Source organism: Aquarana catesbeiana, linkage group LG01 (assembly GCF_042186555.1).
Source record: "Aquarana catesbeiana isolate 2022-GZ linkage group LG01, ASM4218655v1, whole genome shotgun sequence".
NCBI lineage: Eukaryota > Metazoa > Chordata > Amphibia > Anura > Ranidae > Aquarana > Aquarana catesbeiana.
Window position 1 is genome coordinate 290,656,943 of NC_133324.1, and position 21,460 is coordinate 290,678,402.

Genomic DNA, 21,460 nt, shown 5'->3' on the forward strand with positions numbered 1-21,460 from the left:
CTTATTATCCCTCCACTTCATAGCGAGCAAGTTATTACACTTCAAGCAGGCTCTCTCCCCCAGCCTAAGATGGGAATCTACAAGCCGCTGGGGAAAGCCCCGGCGATCAGGTCACACGGTGCCACATGCTCCAATCTGCTGATCAAACAAGTGACTAAAAAGTGGCACGTTCGTGTAATAATTGTCCACATATAAGTGGTACCCCTTTCCGAATAAGGGTGACACCAAGTCCCACACTATCTTGCCAGCACTTCCTATGTAGTCAGGGCAGTTTGTCGGCTGTACGTGACTTTTCCCTCGTAAACCACAAAACTACATGTATAGCCTGTGGCCCTGTCACAGAGCTTATACATCTTAAACCCGGATCTGGCACGCTTGCTGGGAAGGTACTGTTTGAATGACAAGCGGCCAGAAAACTTAATCAGGGACTCATCAACGCAGACAACTTGATGGGGAGTAAACAAGTCTGCAAAACGTTGGTTGAAGTGGTTTACTAGGGGCCGAATTTTGTAGAGCCGATCGTATCCAGGGTCTCCACGAGGACGACAGAGTTCATTGTCATTGAAGTGCATGAACCGCAAAATCTGCTCGTATCATGCCCTGGTCATGGGGGCAGAGAACACGGGCATATGGTAAATTGGGTCAGTGGACCAATATGACCGCAACTCACTCTTTTTAGTTATGTCCATGTTGAGGGAAAGGCCCAGAAAGAGCTTACATTCAGAAACTGTAATTGGTCTCTAATCTCTGGCAAGGGAGGACTGGGGAATAGTGGCGATGTGTTGACCAGCGTAGATTGCTTTGGTCCACAATAGATCTATAGAGATCTTCGGTGAAAAACAGCGAATAAAAATCAAGTGACGTAAAATCAACTGTTTCCACCTGAATGCCGGGTTGGCCAGTGAATGGGGGAGGTACAGGTTCTGCAGAAGTGGTGGGTTCCCAATTAGGATTGGCGAATGCAGCAGGAAGGGCACTATGGGCACGACGGGCTTGTGTTCGTCTTCTTGGTGGCAGCGGGACACTACTTGTGCTTGCCACCTCACCAGCTTGAACTACACTTATGGGACTTGCCACGTCACCACGTGTTACTGCAGTGCTGGTTGTACGACCAGGGTGTACTAGCCGCTGGTGCTTGCCAGTTCACCAGAAGGAATAGCGGCGCTAGTACTGCTCTGCTCCATATGAAGGACTTGTGGTTCTTGCACATCAACGACAGAAGAAGAAGTTTGGGGTCTGGTACGCCTGACCTTGGCAGGGACCACAACTCCGTCGTCAGAGCTATCTGTCATGGAGCCGCTGTCGTCTACAGGATCGTATTCTGAGCCTGAATCTGACAGATGAGTGACTTCCTCTTCACTATCTGTCATGCTCAGAAACGTGTAGGCCTCTTCACTAGTGTACCTTAGATTTGCCATTTTGGGCTCTAAATTTAGTGGTACACTAGTGAGACTCACAGGCAAAAAAGCTCCTGACTGTTAGCGAATGTATCAAAACGCTACCAAAAAAACTGTTAGCGATCGCAGGGATCCGGCCTGACTCTGCGAATGCTGCAGTTATGCGTGTTTAGTGTTTTGTAAGTGACAGTGATCGATCGATACTGCACTTGGGTGGGCTGGGCAGGGCTGGGCCGAGGGGCAAAACGCAGGTGCTAGCAGGTATCTGGGCTGATCCTGCTAACACTGCGTTTTTGGGAACCCTAACCTGCTGGGGGCGCTAGTATAGATCTGATCAGATCAGATATTGATCCGTTCAGATACTATACCACTAAGGGGGAGGTGTATGCTGCGTGCGTGGGTGTTAGCGGTACTGACGCTGCCTGGGGCGACGCAGACCCTATCTGACCCCAAAACCTAACTTATATCACCGCCGGGCGATCAGGGGGTTAAACCTTTATTAGGTAATAAATGGCGGGTGCCCTGAAACTATACAAAACAAACTAATTAACCAGCGTCACCCGTAACAGTTATACGGTGATCACTGGTGAAAAGGTTAACTAGGGGGCAATCAGGGGGTTAAAAAATTTATTAGTTAGTATTTGGGGGTCCCTGACGCTATAAAACGCTGACGGCGAACCTAAATACTTACCTCCCTAACTAGCGTCACCTGTGACACTAATACAGCGATCAGAAAAATGATCGATTAGTGACACTGGCGACGGGGGGTGATCATGAGGATAAACCTTTATTAGGGGGGGTTAGGGGGGTACCTAAAGGGAGCTAACACTAACTGCCCTACCACTTATAACTGTCACAAACTGACACCAATGCAATAATCAGTAAAAAAAAAAAGCTATTGGTGTCACTGTGACAGGGGGTACAGGGGGGTGAAAAGTGTGCCTAGAGTGTTCTACTGTACGTGTGGTGTTTGGTGCACTTACTTGATGTCTTCTCTCCTCGGCGCCGGAACGAAAAAGACCGACACGAGGAGAGATGACATCCCTTCCTCTGCCACTGTTTACATTACAGAGGCAGATTGTCATTCGTTGGGAGTGATCGCGAGGGGGTAGCCATGAATGAGTGGCCTCCCCCTCAGCATTGATCGCTCCCCTAACGATGCCGACCGCCTCGGGCACCAGGGGGGGGAGGTGATGCGCCCCCCGCTTGCGGGAGGCAAATCGCATACCAGGTACGTGATTTTGTCTGCCCGTGCCATTCTGCCGCAGTATATCTGCGTTAGGCGGTCGGCAAGTGGTTAAAGGTAACCATCCTCACCTGTGATCTCTTTGCTTGTAATTAGTGTATGTGTGTGTATAAAAGGTTTGAAGCACCAAGAAAGCAACATGGGGTATAATTTTTGAAGCGAAGCAAAGCAGCGTGTAAACAGGAACACAGGCAGCAAAAAAAGCCTGCCGGGGGGGGGCGCATGCGCGGCGCGAACCGAGGAGGAAGCAAGGGCTGAGAGCTCCGTGAGCCGCAGAGACGAACGGCACTTCCCCGGGCCCGTCCACACAGAGTTTCAATCCGATTCTTCCTAACACCCCCGGCGGAACATCCAGCGCATGACGGGACCCAAAAATCGCCGCAGTAAACCGGCTCAAGGATCACTAACGACATACCTGTTTAGAGTGAGAGAGAGGAACATGCAGGCCCAAGATGGCGCCAGGAGGACACGCCTTCCTGCTGCAGCTACCTCACCATCACACTCTTTGGGAGACTGTGAGTATTCCTTACAACTAAGGCAGATCTGGATGAGAGTCTAACCCTAATGTATGACAAGATTGCCCAGAAATTTCAATCAGAGCTGCATAAATCTACCAATACGCTGTATCTGGAGATTGCAGCTCTGGGAAGTAGAACAGATTTACTAGAGACCAAACATGATGAACTGTCCCTAGTGTACTCAGATCTCAGAAAAGAGCATGAATCCTTGTCGGAAACGGTCCTGCAACTCCAAGCTCACATTGAGTACTTAGACAACAGGAATCGACGCAATAATCTTAGGGTGCGTGGAGTACCGGAATTGGTAACCGATTTGCTACCCGCTATTCAGAAGCTATTTCAATCTCTCCTGCCTGACTCCCCTTTGACGGCCTTTTCCTGCGATAGGATTCACAGGGCCCTGCGCCCTCCCCCACCTCCAGAGAAGCCTCCTAGAGACATAGTGCTCTGCCTCAAGGACTTCTTGATCAAAGAGGACATCCTCAGGGCCTCAAGAAACACCCCCAACATTCGGTTAGATGGTACTCCTGTTCAAATTTACCCGGATATCTCCCCCACTATACTTATTCCCGCCTAGATTATATTTTCTGCACTCCTTCTCTGACAGTGAACTCTACCTCAGCCAATATACATATTTGCCCCTGGCCGGACCATCATATAGTTTCCACCCATATTTCTTGTCCAGGCCTCCCACATATAGCCAGGTCTTGGCGCCTTAACGATGCACTGCTCACTGATCCTGTGATCCTGGCCCAGCTGTTGGAGCGCCTCAAGGAATACTTTAGGCTCAACAACGTTGAGCATATCACTCCCATCACCCTTTGGGCAGCCCATAAAGCTTTGATGAGGGGCCACCTAATAGAAATCTCTACAACTCAAAAAAGCCAAAAACAACATGAGACCCATAAACTCACTTTAGAACTAGAACGATTGTACCATAGACACACTCAGACACCTTCAACGGAGTTGCTCCTCCAGATCACTGAAAAGAGAAGGGCCCTAGACGACATACTTTCAGGACACATAGAAAAATCTCTTAGATGGTCCAAAACTCGTTTCCTTCTTCATAGCAACTCAGCCTCCACGATGTTTGCACGTAAGCTCAAACAGTCTACCCAGCCAACCCACCTTTATAAATTGAAAGATCATAACGGCAACCTCACCTCCCATCCCAAACATATTCTAAATATCTTTTCCTCCTTCTATCAGAAACTATTTTCAGGCCCAGATCCCTCTCTTCTCCCTCCCACACAGGCCTGGTTAGATACCCTCTCGCTTCCTCAGTTGTCAGAGGAGCATTTGGGAATCCTCAATGCCCCATGTTCGTCAGAAGAAGTTGCTTCTATCATCTCCTCCCTTAAACCCTCCAAAGCCCCAGGCCCTGAAGGGTTCTCTGCCGTCTACTATAAAAAATTTGCAGAATCCTTACTTACCACACTGACTAACATGTATAACCATGTCCTCACAGGGAAACAATTCCCAGGAGAAATGCTGCTAGCAAACATGTCCCTCATACCCAAACCGGGCAAAGACCATACTCTCCCCCAAAATTTTCGCCCCATTTCTGTTATTAATAATGACCTAAAGATATTTCGATGGATTTTGGCAGATAGATTGGCAAAAGTTATAACGACCTTGATATCCCCCGACCAAACCGGCTTTATCCCATCGAGGCAGATCACTGACAACATCCGTCTAGCCACCAATATTTTCCAGGACGCCCATATGCACTCGAACCAAGTACTACTTTTGAGTTTGGACATAAACAAAGCATTTGACAGGGTCCTTTGGACGTATCTAGACACAGTGTTATCAAAATTTGGATTTAATGGGGCATTTATACATGGCTTTAAAGCCCTTTACCATCACCCCAAGACCCGCATAAAGCTTCCGGGATGTAACTCAGACTATTTTTCTCTGCAGTGTAGCACTAGACAGGGGTGTCCCCTCTCCCCTCTTTTGTTTTTTTTTTAACAGAGGGAACGAGCATAAGGAGAATAGGCATGGGATACATGATGTCCTCCTATGTGTTTCACGGCATGTTTATGGGGAAGGGCGTTCAGGGACCCCAGAGGCGTCCACCCAAGAGGACCAGATTTTATCAAACTTCCTTGGGCATTGCCTATTTTCATATGTCAGTCTATACAGGGGAAGTGCCATGTTCAACGACCTTTTCCACGACACCAAAGTAGGAGGCTCTGCTAGTTTCCACCCCAGTAAGATTTCCCCTCTTTTGTTTGCACTCGCCATGGAGCCCCTGTCTAGGTCCATCTCTAATGACCCGAACATTAAGGGATACACAAAAGGGGGTCGGGAATTTATACTTAGCCTTTATGCGGACGATGTACTTTTATTTATTTCGGACCCTTTAATCTCCCTCCCCAACCTCATGTCCTCCCTAGACTCCTTCCATCAGCTAATGGGCCTGGGAGTTAACCCCTCCAAGTGTTCGGCATTGCCCATTCACCTTCCACAACTTTTATTGAATACGCTCAAAGAAAAATTCAAATTCACATGGAATCACATCTCCTTGCAATATCTAGGTATTAAACTAGCTCCCTCTCTCAAACAGATATACTCTTTAATTACCCTCCGGCTTTCTCTAATGTTAAGCGCCTTTTAAATCAATGGTCCTCTTACCGTATATCATTTTTAGGTAGAATCCAAGCAATTAAAATGAACATCCTCCCTAAACTTTTGTTCCTCTTTAGGTCTCTACCTCTATATGTTTCTCGCTTAGCTCTGTTGATGATCCAGACGGATCTGCTCAGATTTATATGGCAAAACAAAAAACCCCGAATGGGACGTTTATTGATGTATAGAACTCAGGTGAAGGGGGGCTTGGGATGCTCGGATCTATGGAAGTACTTCTTGGCATCCCGCCTTATCCAATTGGCGCAGTGGCATACCTCCCCTGCCTCAATACCTTGGCTACAATTTGAGCAGATCTCGGTGGCTCCTTATTACCTTCCGGGTCTTTTATGGTCCCGCTCCATATCTCCAAAAGATATCACCCCACTTAACAATATAGTAGGCCAATCACTTTATCTATGGTCCCTGTACTCTAAGAAGTTTAAGCTGCAATCGGGTAGGCCCCTTCTATCTTCCTTTTTGGGAGAACCCTCATTCCCTCCAGCCTTTTCTTCTACATCGTCATTCCTTAGCTGGATAGCAAAGGGGTTGGTGAACCTTGAATCTTTGTTGCAGGATGCCTCCTTTTGTTCTTACGCTCACCTGCAGCAAACCCACGCGATGGGTCGATCTGAGTTTCACCAATATTTGCAAATACGACACTTTTACTCAGCTCTTATTGCGGGTGGAGTTGAACTGTCAAAGACTCCATTTGAGTTACTGTGTGGAGAGGCTTCAAGAGATAAGGGGACCATATCCATTCTTTATAGATACCTTAATGACTTCAACTCCCCTCAAAAATCTAAGGCAATGGAGGCTTGGGAGGTTGAGATGGCCCAAGAGTTCCCTGCTGAGGAATGGCAGGACATGATAGATAATATGCACAAATGTACACAATCTATATGCATCAAAGAGACAGTACTCAAACTTCACACTAGGTGGTATTACACTCCAGACCGTCTCCACGGAATATATCCCCTGGTTCCTGGCACATGTTTTAGAGGATGCCAGGACGGGGGAACGCTGTTGCACACGTTCTGGAGTTGTAAGGCCCTAGACGCCATTTGGCAGAAGACAACGTCTCTTATAACACTTCTCTCTGGAGTCTCGATTACTCTGACCTCTCAAATGTTTCTACTGTTTGCAGAGCTCCCAGCTGTTCCCCTACCCCTACAGAAATTAATTCACACTCTTTTTAGTGCTATTCAATGGACAATAGCTATGAACTGGAAACGTTCCCATGTATCTTGGTCACAGGTGATTTCGCGGATGGAGTCCATTAGGACTATGAAAAGAATACACCATACTCTCCTGGACTCCATGCACATTTTTGACAGTAAATGGAATGTTTGGACAGCCCACCTGCTTAGTGATCGACTAGAGGATCCCTCGGCCCCAGTGGCTGAATTACAATAGGTCTGATTATAGTCCCAGCTGATAGGATCTGTTAGAAGAGTGCCTCTAATGCTTCATTGCCTCTAGGCTTCTTGTATTGTTGAATACAGCATCCTTGTTGAATTATGGCAATTTCAATATGCTTGGGTTGCACACAATTGTGAGTTTTTTTTTCTTTTTTTTTCTTTAGTTTTTCTTCATGTATTTCTCTTTGTTTCGATTTAATGGGTGCATTATGTAATGAGTAATGTTATTAGCATTGTATCAGTTATAATATTAAGCTGTCATTGGCTATTTTGCCACTGTACTTCTTGTCCCCACAATGCTTGTACACCCAGATGTTATACCATTCTGCAATAAAAACGTTTGTAAACAAAAAAGCCCGCCAGGGGTTGTAAAGCAGAACTAAAGTCAGCTGTACGGGGGAGGTCATGCCATAATGTGCAACCATGCACAGCAATCAGCAAAGCTTGTGCTTCCCTATGAATAAGAGCTCTAGTTCTCTGCAAAGAGCATGGCTTCCACACAGACAGCAGTCCTTCTTTACATACTGGGACATTTTTTTTTTTTTTTTAATCCAAAGAAGTCAACTCTAAAGAAAACAGGGGACTGAAGTAAGTAATGCAGAGGTCAGCAGTAAGAGATGCAATATGTAATAAGTCATGCAGAATGCAGAGATCAATAAAAGGTATTGCAAAGGTGAGTAGAACGTAATGCAGTGTGTAGAGGTCAGTAATAAATGCAAAACAGTAATTATTATTATTATTTAAGGTACTTATATAGCTCCGTCATTTTACGCAGCACTTTACATATACATTGTACTTTCACATCTGCCCCTACCCTCAAGGAGCTTTCAATCTAAGGTCCCTAACTCACATTTTTATATATCAGGGCCAATTTAGACAGAAGCCAATTAATCTACCAGCATGTCTTTGGAGTGTGGGAGGAAACCGGAGTACCTGGAGGAAACCCACACAGTAATAAGCAATGCAGTGTGCAGGAGTGAGTAATAATTACTGCAGAGTGAAGAGGTCAGTAATAAGTTATGTGGTGTGCTGAGGTTAGTAGTAAGTATTACAGTGTGCAAAGGTCACTCGCAAGTAATATGTTATGCTGAGGTCATTAGTAAGTAATGCAGTGTACTGTACAGAGGTCAGTAGTAAATAATGTGCTGTGCTGAGGTTAGTAGTAAGTAATGCAGCGTGCAGAAGTCAGGAGTAAATAATGCAGTCTGCAGAGGTCAAAAGCAAGTAATGCGCTGTGCTGAGGTCAGCAACAGGTAATGCAGATGTTCGAAAAGAAATAGAGAAAAGAGGGCGCACCAGCCTTGTGCATTATCCTTTGATAGATTTATTAAAAGAATTGATTGAAAATTACTCCTAAGCATGTGAAAGAAACCGGCAATATAAAAGCTTAGAACCAATAACAATCGGCCCGATATCAACAGTCTCTAGGTACTGAAGGAGAGAACATGAGGAACACTGCTGGCTGATGCGTTTCCAAGGGATACCTTCTACCTCAGAGCCTCTTCCTCAGACTTAAAAAAAATGTCAAAAATAAAACACATTACACAGGTTTTTAAAGTAATTTATTAAGGCAGCTCCATTGTCTCTTCCGATTTCTTCTCCCCTCTCCGGCTCTTCTGCCTCCTCCACTGACATCTTCTGCCTCTGCCGGTTCTTCTCCCCTCTCCGGGTCTTCTCCGCTCTCCGCTGATGTCTTCTAGCCCTCTCCGGTTCTTCTCCATCTGTCCGCTATCTTCTCGCTCTTTTGCTGGGTCTTCTCTGCTGTCATATCCCTCTGTTCTTCTTCCAATGTTGACTCGACGCTCTCTCCCGCTCTAATGCTGGGTGCGTGGTGTGCCACTACTTATATTGGCATGGGGTGGGGTCACCGGAGGCCCCCCTTATGACGTCACCACCCATCATGCCCCGGGTGGTGACATCATAAGGGGTAGGGCCTCCGGATGACGTCACGCGGTGACCCCGCCCCATGCTAATATAAGTAGTAGTACACTGCACACCTGGCATTAGAGCGGGAGAGAGCATTGAGTCAACTTCAGAAGAACAGAGGAAGAAGACAACGGAGAAGACCCAGCAAAAGAGAGAAGATAGCGGAGAAGACCCAGCAGAGGCAGAAGACAGTGGACAGAGGGAGAAGAACCGGAGAGAGAGCAGAGAAGATCCAGGGAGGGGAGATGAAGTCGGAAGAGACGCCGGAGCTGCCTTAATAAATTACTTTAACACCCTGTGTGCTGTATTTTATTTTTGACACTTTTTTCAGGTGAATGGGTAGGGGTACAATGTACCCCATACTCATTCACATAGGGTGGGGGGGCTGGGATCTGGGGGCCCCCTTGTTAAAGGGGGCTTCCAGATTCTGATAAGCCCCCTGCCCACAGACCCCGACAACCAATGGCCAGGGTTGTCGGGAAGAGGCCCTTGTCCTCATCAACATGGGGAACAGGTGCTTTGTTGAGGGCATGCGGCCTGGTACGGTTCAAGAGGGGGGGGGCATTCGCTTGTCCCCACCCCCTTTCCTGACCTGCTGTGCTGTCTGCTTTGATATGGGTCTGGTATGGATTTTGGGGTTTTGGCGTTTTTTCGGCGTGGGGTTCCCCTTAAAATCCATACCAGACCAAAGGGCCTGGTATGTTCTTGGAGGGGGAATCCATGCCGTTTTTTTTTTTTTTTTAAATTCGGTGTGGCGTTCCCCCTAAAGATTCATACTAGACACAGTGCCTGGTATTGTCAGGGATCAAAGTTGGATCCCTGTTCATTGAAGTCGGGCGCATGTCGGACTTCGTCGCAGGGCAAAGTCGGATCCAAAGTGGTACGACTGTCGTGTCGTACCAGTGTGAGCCCGGCCTAATCCTTCAAAATCCATGACTTTATGCAAGTGTACAAAGTGTGCAATTGTAAGAATTGATGCTGGTTTGAAGCCAAAAGGGTAGTCACACTAAATATTGATTTTAGATTTCTCTTCTGTTCGCTCACTTTGCATTTTGTAAATTCATTAAAAAATAAGCAAAATATATATTATTAAAATATGTATTTTTTGAAAGCATCCTTACTTAACAGCATTTCTTCATTGCAGTACTGTATGTCAGTAATAAGTAATGCTGTGTGTATAGGTCAGTAGTAAGTAATGCTGAGCAGTAATAAGCAATGCAGTGTGCAGAGGTCAATAATACGTAATGTGGTGTGCTGAGGTTAGCAGTAAGTAATGCAGTGTGTGAAGGTCAGTAATACTGAATGCAGTGTGCAGAGGTCATCGATAAGTAATGTGTTATGCTGGGATTAGTAGTAAATAATGCAGTGTGCAGAGGTCAATAGTAAGTAATAGAGTGTGCAGAGATCAGTAGGTCAGTAATAAAAGTGCTTCCCCTCCTGCTATGCAGAGCAGCACAGGGAAGGGGCTGCAAGATATTTAATACTACTTGTTTGTGTGCTGCTCCCCCTCTCGCGTCCATCCCAAGCAACTGTATGTGACACAAGTGTGAGGAGGATAGTGGGAGCGGCTCCAGTACAAGTACTAGTAAATATCAACAGCCACTTCCCTGTGCTGCTTTGTATATAAGGAGGGGAAGCACCTCTGGTTAGGGCAATCATGGCATGGCCGCGCTTCCTTGTATAGATCCCTGTTCTATAATATTCCCCCCCTTCATTACTGCCCCAGCAAGCTATATAAAAAGTTATGTAGGAAGGTGAACGGAAGCGCGGAGGAGCTGGGCCAGCACAGAAGCAATGTCACTCCCAGAAAAAGAGAGGGCTATAATGACAAGGAGGGAGGGATGTTCTATCTAGGGCAGGGGTAGGCAACCTGGGGTCCTCCATAACTACAAGTCCCATCATGCCTCTGGGTGTAATTGTAACTGCCAGCCTTGCGATGCCTCATGGGAAACATAGTTCCACAACAGCCGGAGGGCCCCAAGGTGCCTACCCCTGATCTAGGGGATTGACTCTTTGAAGTAGTCAAATTTGGTATTCAGAACCTCATTGCAAGTTAAAGAAAATGAATTCTGGAAAGGCAACTCTGCAAGGAAGCAATTGAAGTGGCAGACTTTTGTATGTTTTAGGTTGGTGATGGGCTGACATCTTAGTAGATTAGGGGTATTATTAGAGACATGATGTATACAAGGTGCAGGATGTAGCTGTGTGGACTGTCACCATGTCCTTTTCCTGCTTTCCTCAAGGGACACCTAATCAGATGAGAGCTCTCTCCGGCCCGGAGCCCAGTGTTATCTAGTGACCCGGAGCCTCCTGAATTCCTCAGAAGGAGGACATTACTGACGGTACTAGTATTTCATGGGGAATAAGTAGACATCGTAGAAGTCACAGGCCAGCGGAAGACAAGAGCCCCCATAGCTGCCAGGACACAAAATGGTGTCTGACCACACAGCGCTCGCTCCCAAGCCTTTGGACGGGAGCCGCCCCGAGCGCGCACCCAGGTGGGGCTCTTGTGGGCGGGGTGTGCGCATGCGCCTGTCCGCGCGGTCTCGCTGTCACTTCCGGCTGTTTGTCCGGGAAGCGGATTCGGTCGGAACGGAAAGCGCGGATCCCGGGAGCCGGCCCACCCACTGCACAGGCCGCCGTTGCCATGGCCCGGGATTACGACCATCTCTTCAAGCTGCTTATCATCGGAGACAGCGGTGAGAGCCCCTGCCAGGGATGGAGGACATGGGGCCATTCTGGGAGAGGCCCTTCTGGTCAGCTGCAGCAATGGGCACAGGGGGAGGAGGGTGGGAGTGACCGCTGGGGGGCGCCCTTCTGTTGCCTCAACCCGGACTTCGTTGTCAACTCTGGAGCTGTGACTTCGTGCCGGGCTGTCTGTAGAGTTGTCACTGCCTGTGTCTTTCTATCACTTCATACAGAGCACAGGGGGCTGACACCGGCTGTCTATGGCTAGGCAGCTCACCTTGTGTCACCGGCCATGGGGGATGGGCGTAATGGTACTAGAAGGGTTCAGGGCTGGAATGATACCATGGCAAGTGTGGGAGGCTATGGGATGTAGAGGTAATGGTACTATGGGGTTGGTGGAGCCCATGGAATGCTGGGTATATTGGTACTATGGGGGTTTATAGGATGATGTGTCTAATGGATACTATGGAAAGCATGGGTGCTGGCTGGTATGTGTCCAGCAATGGGATACTGTCAGGGGAGTATGGCTGGACATGGGGTGTTAGATGTATTGATGTCAATACATGTCCTGTATTAAGGCAGGGGATGATGGGTGTAATAATACCATGGCAAGCGTCGTAGGACAAAGGATGATGGGTGTAATGATACCATGGCAAGCGTCGTAGGACAAAGGATGATGGGGGTAATGCTACCATGGCAAGCGACGTAGGACAAAGGATGATGGGGGTAATGATACCATGGCAAGCGTCGTAGGACAAAGGATGATGGGGGTAATGATACCATGGCAAGCGTCGTAGGACAAAGGATGATGGGGGTAATGATACCATGGCAAGCGACGTAGGACAAAGGATGATGGGGGTAATGATACCATGGCAAGCGTCGTAGGACAAAGGATGATGGGGGTAATGATACCATGGCAAGCGTCGTAGGACAAAGGATGATGGGGGTAATGATACCATGGCAAGCGTCGTAGGACAAGGGATGATGGGGGTAATGGTACCATGGGAGGCTATGGCATGATGGGGCGGTATGGGAGTCTACAGGATGATGGGTCTAATGATACTATGGAAAGTATTGTTACTGTCCTGTATGTGTCCAGCCATGGGATGAGAGGAATGCTGATGATAATAGTAGTATGTCTGGGGAACATTGCAGGACATAGAATGTGTGGTGTATTGATGTCCTGTATTAAGGCAGGGGATGATGGTGGTAATGATGTCATGGCAAGTGTCGTAGGACAAAGGACAATGGGTGTAATAGTACTATGGGAAGTGGGAGGCCATGGCATGATGGGTATAATGATACCATGAGGAGTGTGGGAGGCTATGAGATGTTGGGTGTAATGATACCAAGGCAAGTGTGGGAGGCTATGATAGGACTTAATGGTACTATGGGGGTGGTGAAGCCCATGGAATGCTGGGTATATTGGTAATATGGGTGTTTATAGGATGATGGGTCTAATGGATACTATGGAAAATGTAGGTACTGGCTGGTATGTGCCCAGCAATGGGATACTTTTGGGGGCATGTGGTAGGACATGGAATGTTAGGTGTATTGATTTCAATACTACTGTCCTGTATTAATGCAGGGGATGATGGGTGTAATGATACCATGGCAAGTGTCCTAGGACAAAAGATGATGGGTGTAATGGTACTATGGGAATTGTGGGAGGCCATTGTATGATGGGGTTATGAGAGTCTACAGGATGATTAGTCTAATGACACTATGGAAATTGTGGTTGTTGGCCAGTATGTGTCCAACTATGAGATGAAAGGTGGGTTGATGTTGGTACTATGTATGGGGAGCATTGGAAGACCTAGAATGTTGGGTGTATTGATGTCAATACTACATGTCTTGTATTAAGGCAGGGGATGATGGGTGTAATGATACCATGGCAAGTGTCATAGGGCAAAGGATGATGGATACAATGGTACTATGGGGTTGATGGGTGTAATAGTACTATGAGAAGTGTGGGAGGCCATGGTATGATAGGTATAATGGTACCATAAGGAGTGTGGGAGGTCATGGGATGTTGGGTGTAATGATACCATTACCATGGCAAGTGTGGGAGGCTATGATATGAGTTAATGGTACTATGGGGGTGATGAAGCCCATGGGATGTTGGGTGTATTGGTACTATGGAAGTCTATAGGATGATGGGTCTAAGGATACTATGGAGAGTGTGGGAGCTGGCCAGTGTCCAGCCATGGGATGAGAGGTGTAATATTGTGTGTGTGTGTGTGTGTGTGTGTGTGTGTGTGGGGGGGGGGGGGGGGGGGGATATGGGAGGACATGGAATGTTTGGTGCATTGATATCAATACTATGTCCTGTGTTATAGGGCAGGGGATGATGGGTGCATTGGTACTAGGGGGTGTATGGGAGTCTATAGGATGATGGGTTTAATGATCCTGTAGGGGGTGTGGAAGCTGGCCGGTATGTGTGAAGCCATGGGATGAGAGGTGTGGGGAGTATGGAGGAACATGGTATGTTGGTTGTGTTGATGTCAATACTACATGTCCTGTATTAGGGCAGGGGATGATCGGTGTAACAGTACTATGGGAGGTGCGGGAGACCATGGAATGTTGGGTGTATTGGTACTATGGTATTGGAGTCTACACGATGATGGGTCTAATGATACTATGGAAAGTGTGGGAGCTGGCCAGTATGTGTCCAACCGTGGGATGAGAAGTGTAATGATGGTACTATGTATGGGGAGCATTGGAAGACATAGAATGATCAGTGTATTGATGTCAATACTACATGTCCTGTATTAGTGCAGGGCATGATGGATATAATGATGTCAGTACAATGGGTAATGTGGGTGGCTTTGGAGTTTTAGGTGTGTGGTAGGCACTCAGTACATGTTTTGTGCCTGGCCATGGGGTGCTGGGTGTAATGATGCTCCTACTACTATAATGGGGAATGTCAGAACTGGCTAATACATGCTCTGTCTCTGGGATATATAATGGGTGTAATGATGCCATTTGATGATGGTTGTATTGATGCCAATACTGTTGGTGGGAGGGGAGAGCTTACCAGTATGGGTTTTGTCTAGCCATGGGATAATGCCAGTACTGTGGGGAGTATGGGAGCTGGCTAGTATGTACGCTGCTAGGCTGTGGGATGATAGAAGTAATGGGGAGTGTGGGTGAACATGGCATGATTGGTGTTCTGATGCAATTTGGCATTCTGCTTCTGGCAATGGGGTGGTGAGTGTAATGATACCCATACTATGGGTAACGTCAGAGTCAGCCAGTACATACTCCAGCTGTGCAATGATGGGTGTAATGATGTTGGTTTATGTTTTGTAATTGTGGGATGATAGGTGCAGTGATGCCATTTAAATTGAGTGTGTTAGAGGCTATGGGGTTATAAGTGTGTGGGATCTGGTCAGTATATGTTCTGTGTCTGGTGATGGGATTATAGGTGTAATAATACCAGTGGTGTCCGTTTATAAAACAGAAATCAGCCGTGATGATCTCTGGGGTGTACCGGTTTATGTAGCTGAGATAAGGAGCAGAGAACATGTTCTCCGCTTCTCATCACAGTACATGAACGTTTTGTCACAAATGGCCAGTTTATAAAAGTGACATCTGAAGATCTCATAGCCTTTACACTGAAATATCTCAGTTCCAGATTCACCAGCTCAGAGGTGGAGAATCTGGGAGAGAAGCTGGTGTGATAAGAGATAGAAGGCTTCTTTCTTCCTAATATCAGCATCAGTGGGTTAAAAATGAATATATATATATATATACACACACACACTGTGTATATACACACAAAAAAAAAAAAAATATATATATATATATATATATATATATATATATATATATATATATATATATATATATATATATATATATATATATATATATATATATATATATATAATAAAAAATCTATCCTTAGTTATCACATGTCTGAAAACATGTAATTACATGCTCTTTTAGGGTCCTTTCACACGGGATGGATCCGTGATGATCCGCCCCATGAACATCCGCTTGCTCAGCAGGGATCGCTCCGTTGATCCCAGATGAGTCGGCGGATGACAGGGCGGTTCCTGCACAATGTGCAGGGATCACCCTGTCAGATCTCCACTTTCCCCTGTGGGGGATCGAATGTCCATCTGTCCGTGTTCATTCGATTCGCTCTGCAGACGGATAGAAAAATAGGATTTACCTCCGTCTGCAGAATCGGACCATAGTGGGGACGGATGATATTGGGTGTCAGCGGATGTTCATCCGCTGACAGCCGCTATCCCATAGGGATGCTTGTATGTTCGTATTTCATCCGAAAACGGATGGATGAAATACAGACATACTGTCCGCACGTGTGAAAGGGGCCTTAAACTTTTAGTTTCACTTTTTGAACTCAGCTGCATGGGATTACAGGCAACCCACCCACTTTTACACTGATCTCGGCTGTTGTCAGAGGAAACACTTCTCCTCTGTTCTCCCTATGTGAACTGAAGTTTCAGTTTCATAAACTGGCTGCAGAGGAGATAATTTTCTTATGAGAAAAAACTTCTTAGTTTTATAAACGTACAGCTCTATGTGTACAGAGTCCAGCCAAACGGTGATGGGTATACTTTGGAGAATGTGGGAGAACATAGGATGTGCCTTTCCATGGAATGGTAGGTGTAATTATTCCATTACAATTGAGGGGACAGAGCTGACCAGTAAAACCAAATTTTGTTTGGTTATGCGATGATGGGTGTAATAATGCCAGTACTTTGGGAAACGTGGGAGTTGCTCAGTATGTGTACTGTGGAAGAATTTTGGCTTCGTTTATATGAGACGATTACATGCATGTTTCCTGCAGGGCCGTGCTCTGGCAACACTGGGATGCACAGGTATTGTGTGCATCCCTGTACTGGCAGTCCTATTGACTGTTGGAATGCAGCGGCTGCATGAACACAGCTGCTGACTTCCAACATGACATCTGTGTGGATGCATGTCCCTAAACTCACCCAGGTTGTGTTGCGTTCAGGGCTGTGCACCCACATGGATGTCATATTGGGAGCAGTGTTTGTGTCCTATTAGGCAACAGTGGGACTGCTGTCATGGAAATGCATGCAACACCTGTGCATCGACAAGGGACACTGCCCTACATGGGGCCTTTTGACTCACTGGCAACTCTGTTATTATATATGCTGTGCGGCTTATACATATAATGCTCTAATTTATTTTTCATTTTTAGACCACATTCACACCTGAGAATTTTGTACCTCAAACCTTTAAAGGCTAACTCCATTTTTAAGACCTTGTTGCGTGTCACACTCATATTTAGGGTGTAACATGGTGTCAAGCAGGCTCCCCTTCCTCGCCCATCCCCAAAATGACCACCACTCTGACAGCGATCTGGGGATCTTCTTTCCCTTAGCAGGTGTCAGAATTGAAAATGAGTGCAGGCAAACTACAAGTCCTGTCTGCCACCTCAGCAGACAGACTTTTAGTTCTCAATAGAACACAAGACTGGTGATTGCTGCTTTTGTAGTCCATTTACATTTCCTGCAGCTCTCTAAAAGCCTTTACCTCAGTACAGACATAGAGCTGGAGGAAGGATCTGCATGAGCCTGGCATTGCACCTGCAGTCCACTGATCACAGCTGCAGTGCTTTGCAGGTTCATTTTCCCAAAAAAATATAAATTCACATTTTTATTATGCAAATATATGTGCATTTATAACAGGGATTGACAAATCCCAGCACCCGGTCGCTATGCCGACTAGAAATTGCATCCTGGCACATGGGCTTTGGTCAGCCTAGCTGGCCTGGGTATGGGAGGTTGCAAACTTGCTGGACTGATCCTTTCACAGACTGACCCAAGCTGGCAGCTGCATTCACAGAGAACCGTAGAACTCGCACACCATCGGCTGCTTGGTGTGACAGTGAGCCCACCTTGCCGCTGATCGCAGGGGGGGCCAGGATCCAGACCCTGGCAGGGGATTCTACCTAGCTCGACAGCTCGGTGTGACAGTGAGCCAGTCTTGCCGCTGATCGCAGGGAGGAGCCGGACCCTGGCCAGGGATTCTGCCTAGCCTGGCTGCTTGATGCGAGCCCCTACTGTTGTGCCATTGATCACAGGGGAGGGGAGCTGGACCTGGCTGGGGATTCAGCCTGCTGCCTGCTTGCTGCCTTAAGAAGAGATCCAGTCAGGACCCCAGGGGAGCGAGTTAGTCAGCTTTGCAGAAGAGATCCAGCTGTACCCAGCCAGGGGTGTCAATCTTGATGGGATCTGCTGCCCAGGGAGATCAGCTCTTCAGGAATCTAGAGCTTGAAGGGTCAGGGGGAAGGGGGAGCTAAATGCTGCGGTGGCTCCTGCACAATGTCAGCTAGGTGAGAAGCCTCGGTAGTGCCTATTCGTGCCACCTCATCAACAGTGCCGTCTATCAGTGCCCATCAGTGTCTAAAAAAAACTATAAAAAATACTTGTAGGTTCAGTGTTGCGTGACTGCGCAATTGTCATTAAAAATGTGACAGCGCTGAAAGCTGAAAATTGACCTGGATAGGAAGGGGGTGAGGAGTGCCCAGTATTGAATTTGTTAACCTCCTAATAACAAAAAAAAAAAACCTTTTAGTTCTGCTGCTTAACCGCAGCAGAGCTTAATTTATTTTTATTTTTTGTTACTTCACATACCAGCGCCTTCTGTGTAAACCTGTGTCGTGCATCTGTAAAGATACATATCAGGGCTACATAAGAGAAGAGGTTTTGTCACGGACAATAAAAAATAAAAAAAGCTTTAAAAATGTCTAACTTTTTTAGCTGGCTCCTAGATTCAAAGAAAATTTGCCGAACCCTGATTTATTATTTTTTTGGAACATGGGGACATAACCATTAAGGCCTCATGCACACAGGACATTATAAATGCCAGTAGCGTTAGCTGTAGAAAGCTGTAGCTGTAGAAGAAGTTTTTCAGCGTTTTTTTTCAGTAGTGTTTTTCGCTTTTTTTTTTTTTTTTTTGTTTTTTTGTTATTTAATTATTTATTTTTAATCAAAATTATACTCCCACAAAAGCTTATGGCTCAAACGCGTTTCGGCATGTTTAAGCTTTTATCAGAGTTAGTGTTTTTACAGCTGAAAAACTCCTCAAAACTCACTAATTCTGGGGTTTTTTTCCAGCCAGAAAACACCCCTACTGATAACAGCCTGTGTGTGCATGGACACATAACATGCTGGGGAGTTTATTGCCTGCAGGAAAAAACGTCTGAAGCCAAAAACAGCATCTGTAAAAACGTCCAGTGTGCATGAGGCCCTAAAGCTGATCTCAATGCTTTAGTGAAGTTGAAATGGCTCATTTGGACCAAGCTTCACTAACAGACGTAGCAACTGTGTGCACTGTATGAACTGTATGTAGTCTCAGCTACATGTCTGACATCAGGAGTTCCCGCCTAGCTCTCAGAACAAAATCGAGTCAGACTGAGCACTGCTTAGCCATTCACAGGGGGCTTTGCGTTCTATGAATGAAAACAAAGCTTTCTCTGGTTGAGGTGGATAATGTCACTATCTGTCATTCATAAAATACAAAGCTCCCTGTGAATGGTTGAGCAGCTCTCAGCCAGGCTATATTTTGTTCCAGGAGGAGAACGGGAAGTCCCTGTTCTGCTGCCCTAACCAAGTGCTGTATACTGTATATAGGCTAAGCTACATATGTTATACAGTGCTCAAAGCCTCTACATCGGTTAGTGAAGTAAATATTTCATTTGGACCAGATTGGGAATAAAATGGAGATCAGCTTTAAAATTGCCTGAATATGCTAATGTAATGTGAATATAGCCTCATACCATTAGAACTTTTAGCTGTGCTGTTTAACCACTTAAGGACCAGCCTCGTTTTGGATTTTAGGTGTTTACATGTTTAAAACGGGTTTAAAAAGGTTTTTTTGCTAGAAAATTACTTAGAACCCCCAAACATTATATATGGTTTTTCTTCTAACACCCTAGAGAATAAAATGTTGCAATACTTTTTTTTTGCACCGTATTTGCGCAGCGGTCTTATAAGCGCACTTTTTTGGAAAAAAATCACTTTTTTGAATAAAAAAAATAAGACAACAGTAAAGTTAGCCCAATTTTTTTTTATATTGTGAAATATAATGTTACGCCAAGTAAATTGATACCCAACATGTCACGCTTGAAAATTGTGCAAGCTCGTGGAATGGCGTCAAACTTTTACCCTCAAAAATCTCCATAGGCGACGTTTAAAAAATTCTACAGGTTGCATATTTTGCGGTACAGAGGAGGGCTAGAATTATTGCTCTCACTCTACTGGTCGCTGCGATACCTCACATGTGTGGTTTGACCACCGTTTTCATATGCGGGCGCTACTCGCGTATGCGTTCGCTTCTGCGTGCGAGCTCGTCGGGACGGAGGGGGTTTAAAAAATTTTTTTATCATTTATTTTACAATATTTTATTTATTTTTACACTTTAAAAAAAAAAATGGTGTCACTTTTATTCCTATTACAAGGGATGTAAACATCCCTTGTAATAGAAAAAAACATGGCAGGACCTCTTAAATATGGGATCTGGGGTCAAAAAGACCTCAGATCTCATATTTACACTAAAATGCAATAAAAAAAAAAATAGTCATTTAAAAAAATTACATTTGAAAAAATGTGCCTTTAAGAGGCGTGGACGGAAGTGACGTTTTGATGTCGCTTCCGCCCAGCAGTGTCATGGAGACGAGTGGGCGCCATCTTAGCCTCACTCGTCCCCAGACACAGGATGGAGACGGATGCGATCACCTCCGCCCCTACCGACGGCTCCGGTAAGCGGCGGAGGGCACCGGATCGTGGCAGGAGGGGGGGGGGGCCTCTCCCGCCACCGATAAAAGTGATCGCGCGGCGAATCCGCCGCAGGGACCACTTTTATCTGAAAGCCGGCCGCCGCATGAAAACGGGGATACCGGGGTTATGGCAACTAGCTGCTGCCATAACAACGATATCCGCCGCCGAAGTTTGGACGTACATCGTCGTGCGGCGGTCGGTAAGTGGTTAAAGCAAATATCTAGCCACCTTATTGGTCTTTATGCCCAGTCAGCCTACAGCCCATTACCCCTTTCATAGGCATGTATGCACACACTTTAGAAGTGTAGTGGAAGAAGTCACCTTTTCTGTCCTTATGAGCTAATAAATTCTGTAGGTCTTACTGGATTCATTAGGCCTAAACAGATTGGTGCAGACTGCCCTTTGGACAGAAAGTGGACATTCATTGTCTCTGTAATAACCGGACATGTTTGTCAGCCTTAAAGTGGTGGGCCAGCTGAAATTTTTTTTTTTTTTTTTTAAAGTCAGCAGCTATAAACACTATAGCTGCTGACTTTTAATAAGCACACTTGCCTGTCCAGGGTGCCCACGATATTGGGCGCCCGAGGCCGACCCGTCCCTCGGCTCTCGGGTCCTGGCGCCGCCATTCCAACTAAGGGAAACAGGCAGTAGAGCCTTGCGGCTTCACTACCCGTTTCCTACTGTGCATGCGCGAGTCGAGCATCGCTTTGTGAATGGGACTCGATGTGTTGTGGGACACACACAGTTCCCGGAACACACCGCGCCCCATTCCCCAGAAGACAACGCGAGGAGGAGAAGACTGAAGATCACCGCGGTTTAGGAAGATCTGCCTAGCAACAGCCATTTCTGG

The 21,460-nt window shown here is 46.3% G+C and overlaps 1 protein-coding gene across 1 annotated transcript in view; it reads left to right on the plus strand.

The window, feature by feature from the left end:
* Positions 1 to 11,639: 11,639 nt before the first annotated feature.
* RAB35 (RAB35, member RAS oncogene family) overlaps positions 11,640 to 21,460 on the plus strand; it is a 51,524-nt gene continuing 41,703 nt past the window's right edge. The window contains exon 1 of the mRNA XM_073629321.1: positions 11,640 to 11,838. Within this exon, the coding sequence (XP_073485422.1) occupies positions 11,787 to 11,838 (52 nt within the window). The 5' untranslated portion in view covers positions 11,640 to 11,786. The remainder of the gene's footprint in view (positions 11,839 to 21,460) is intronic.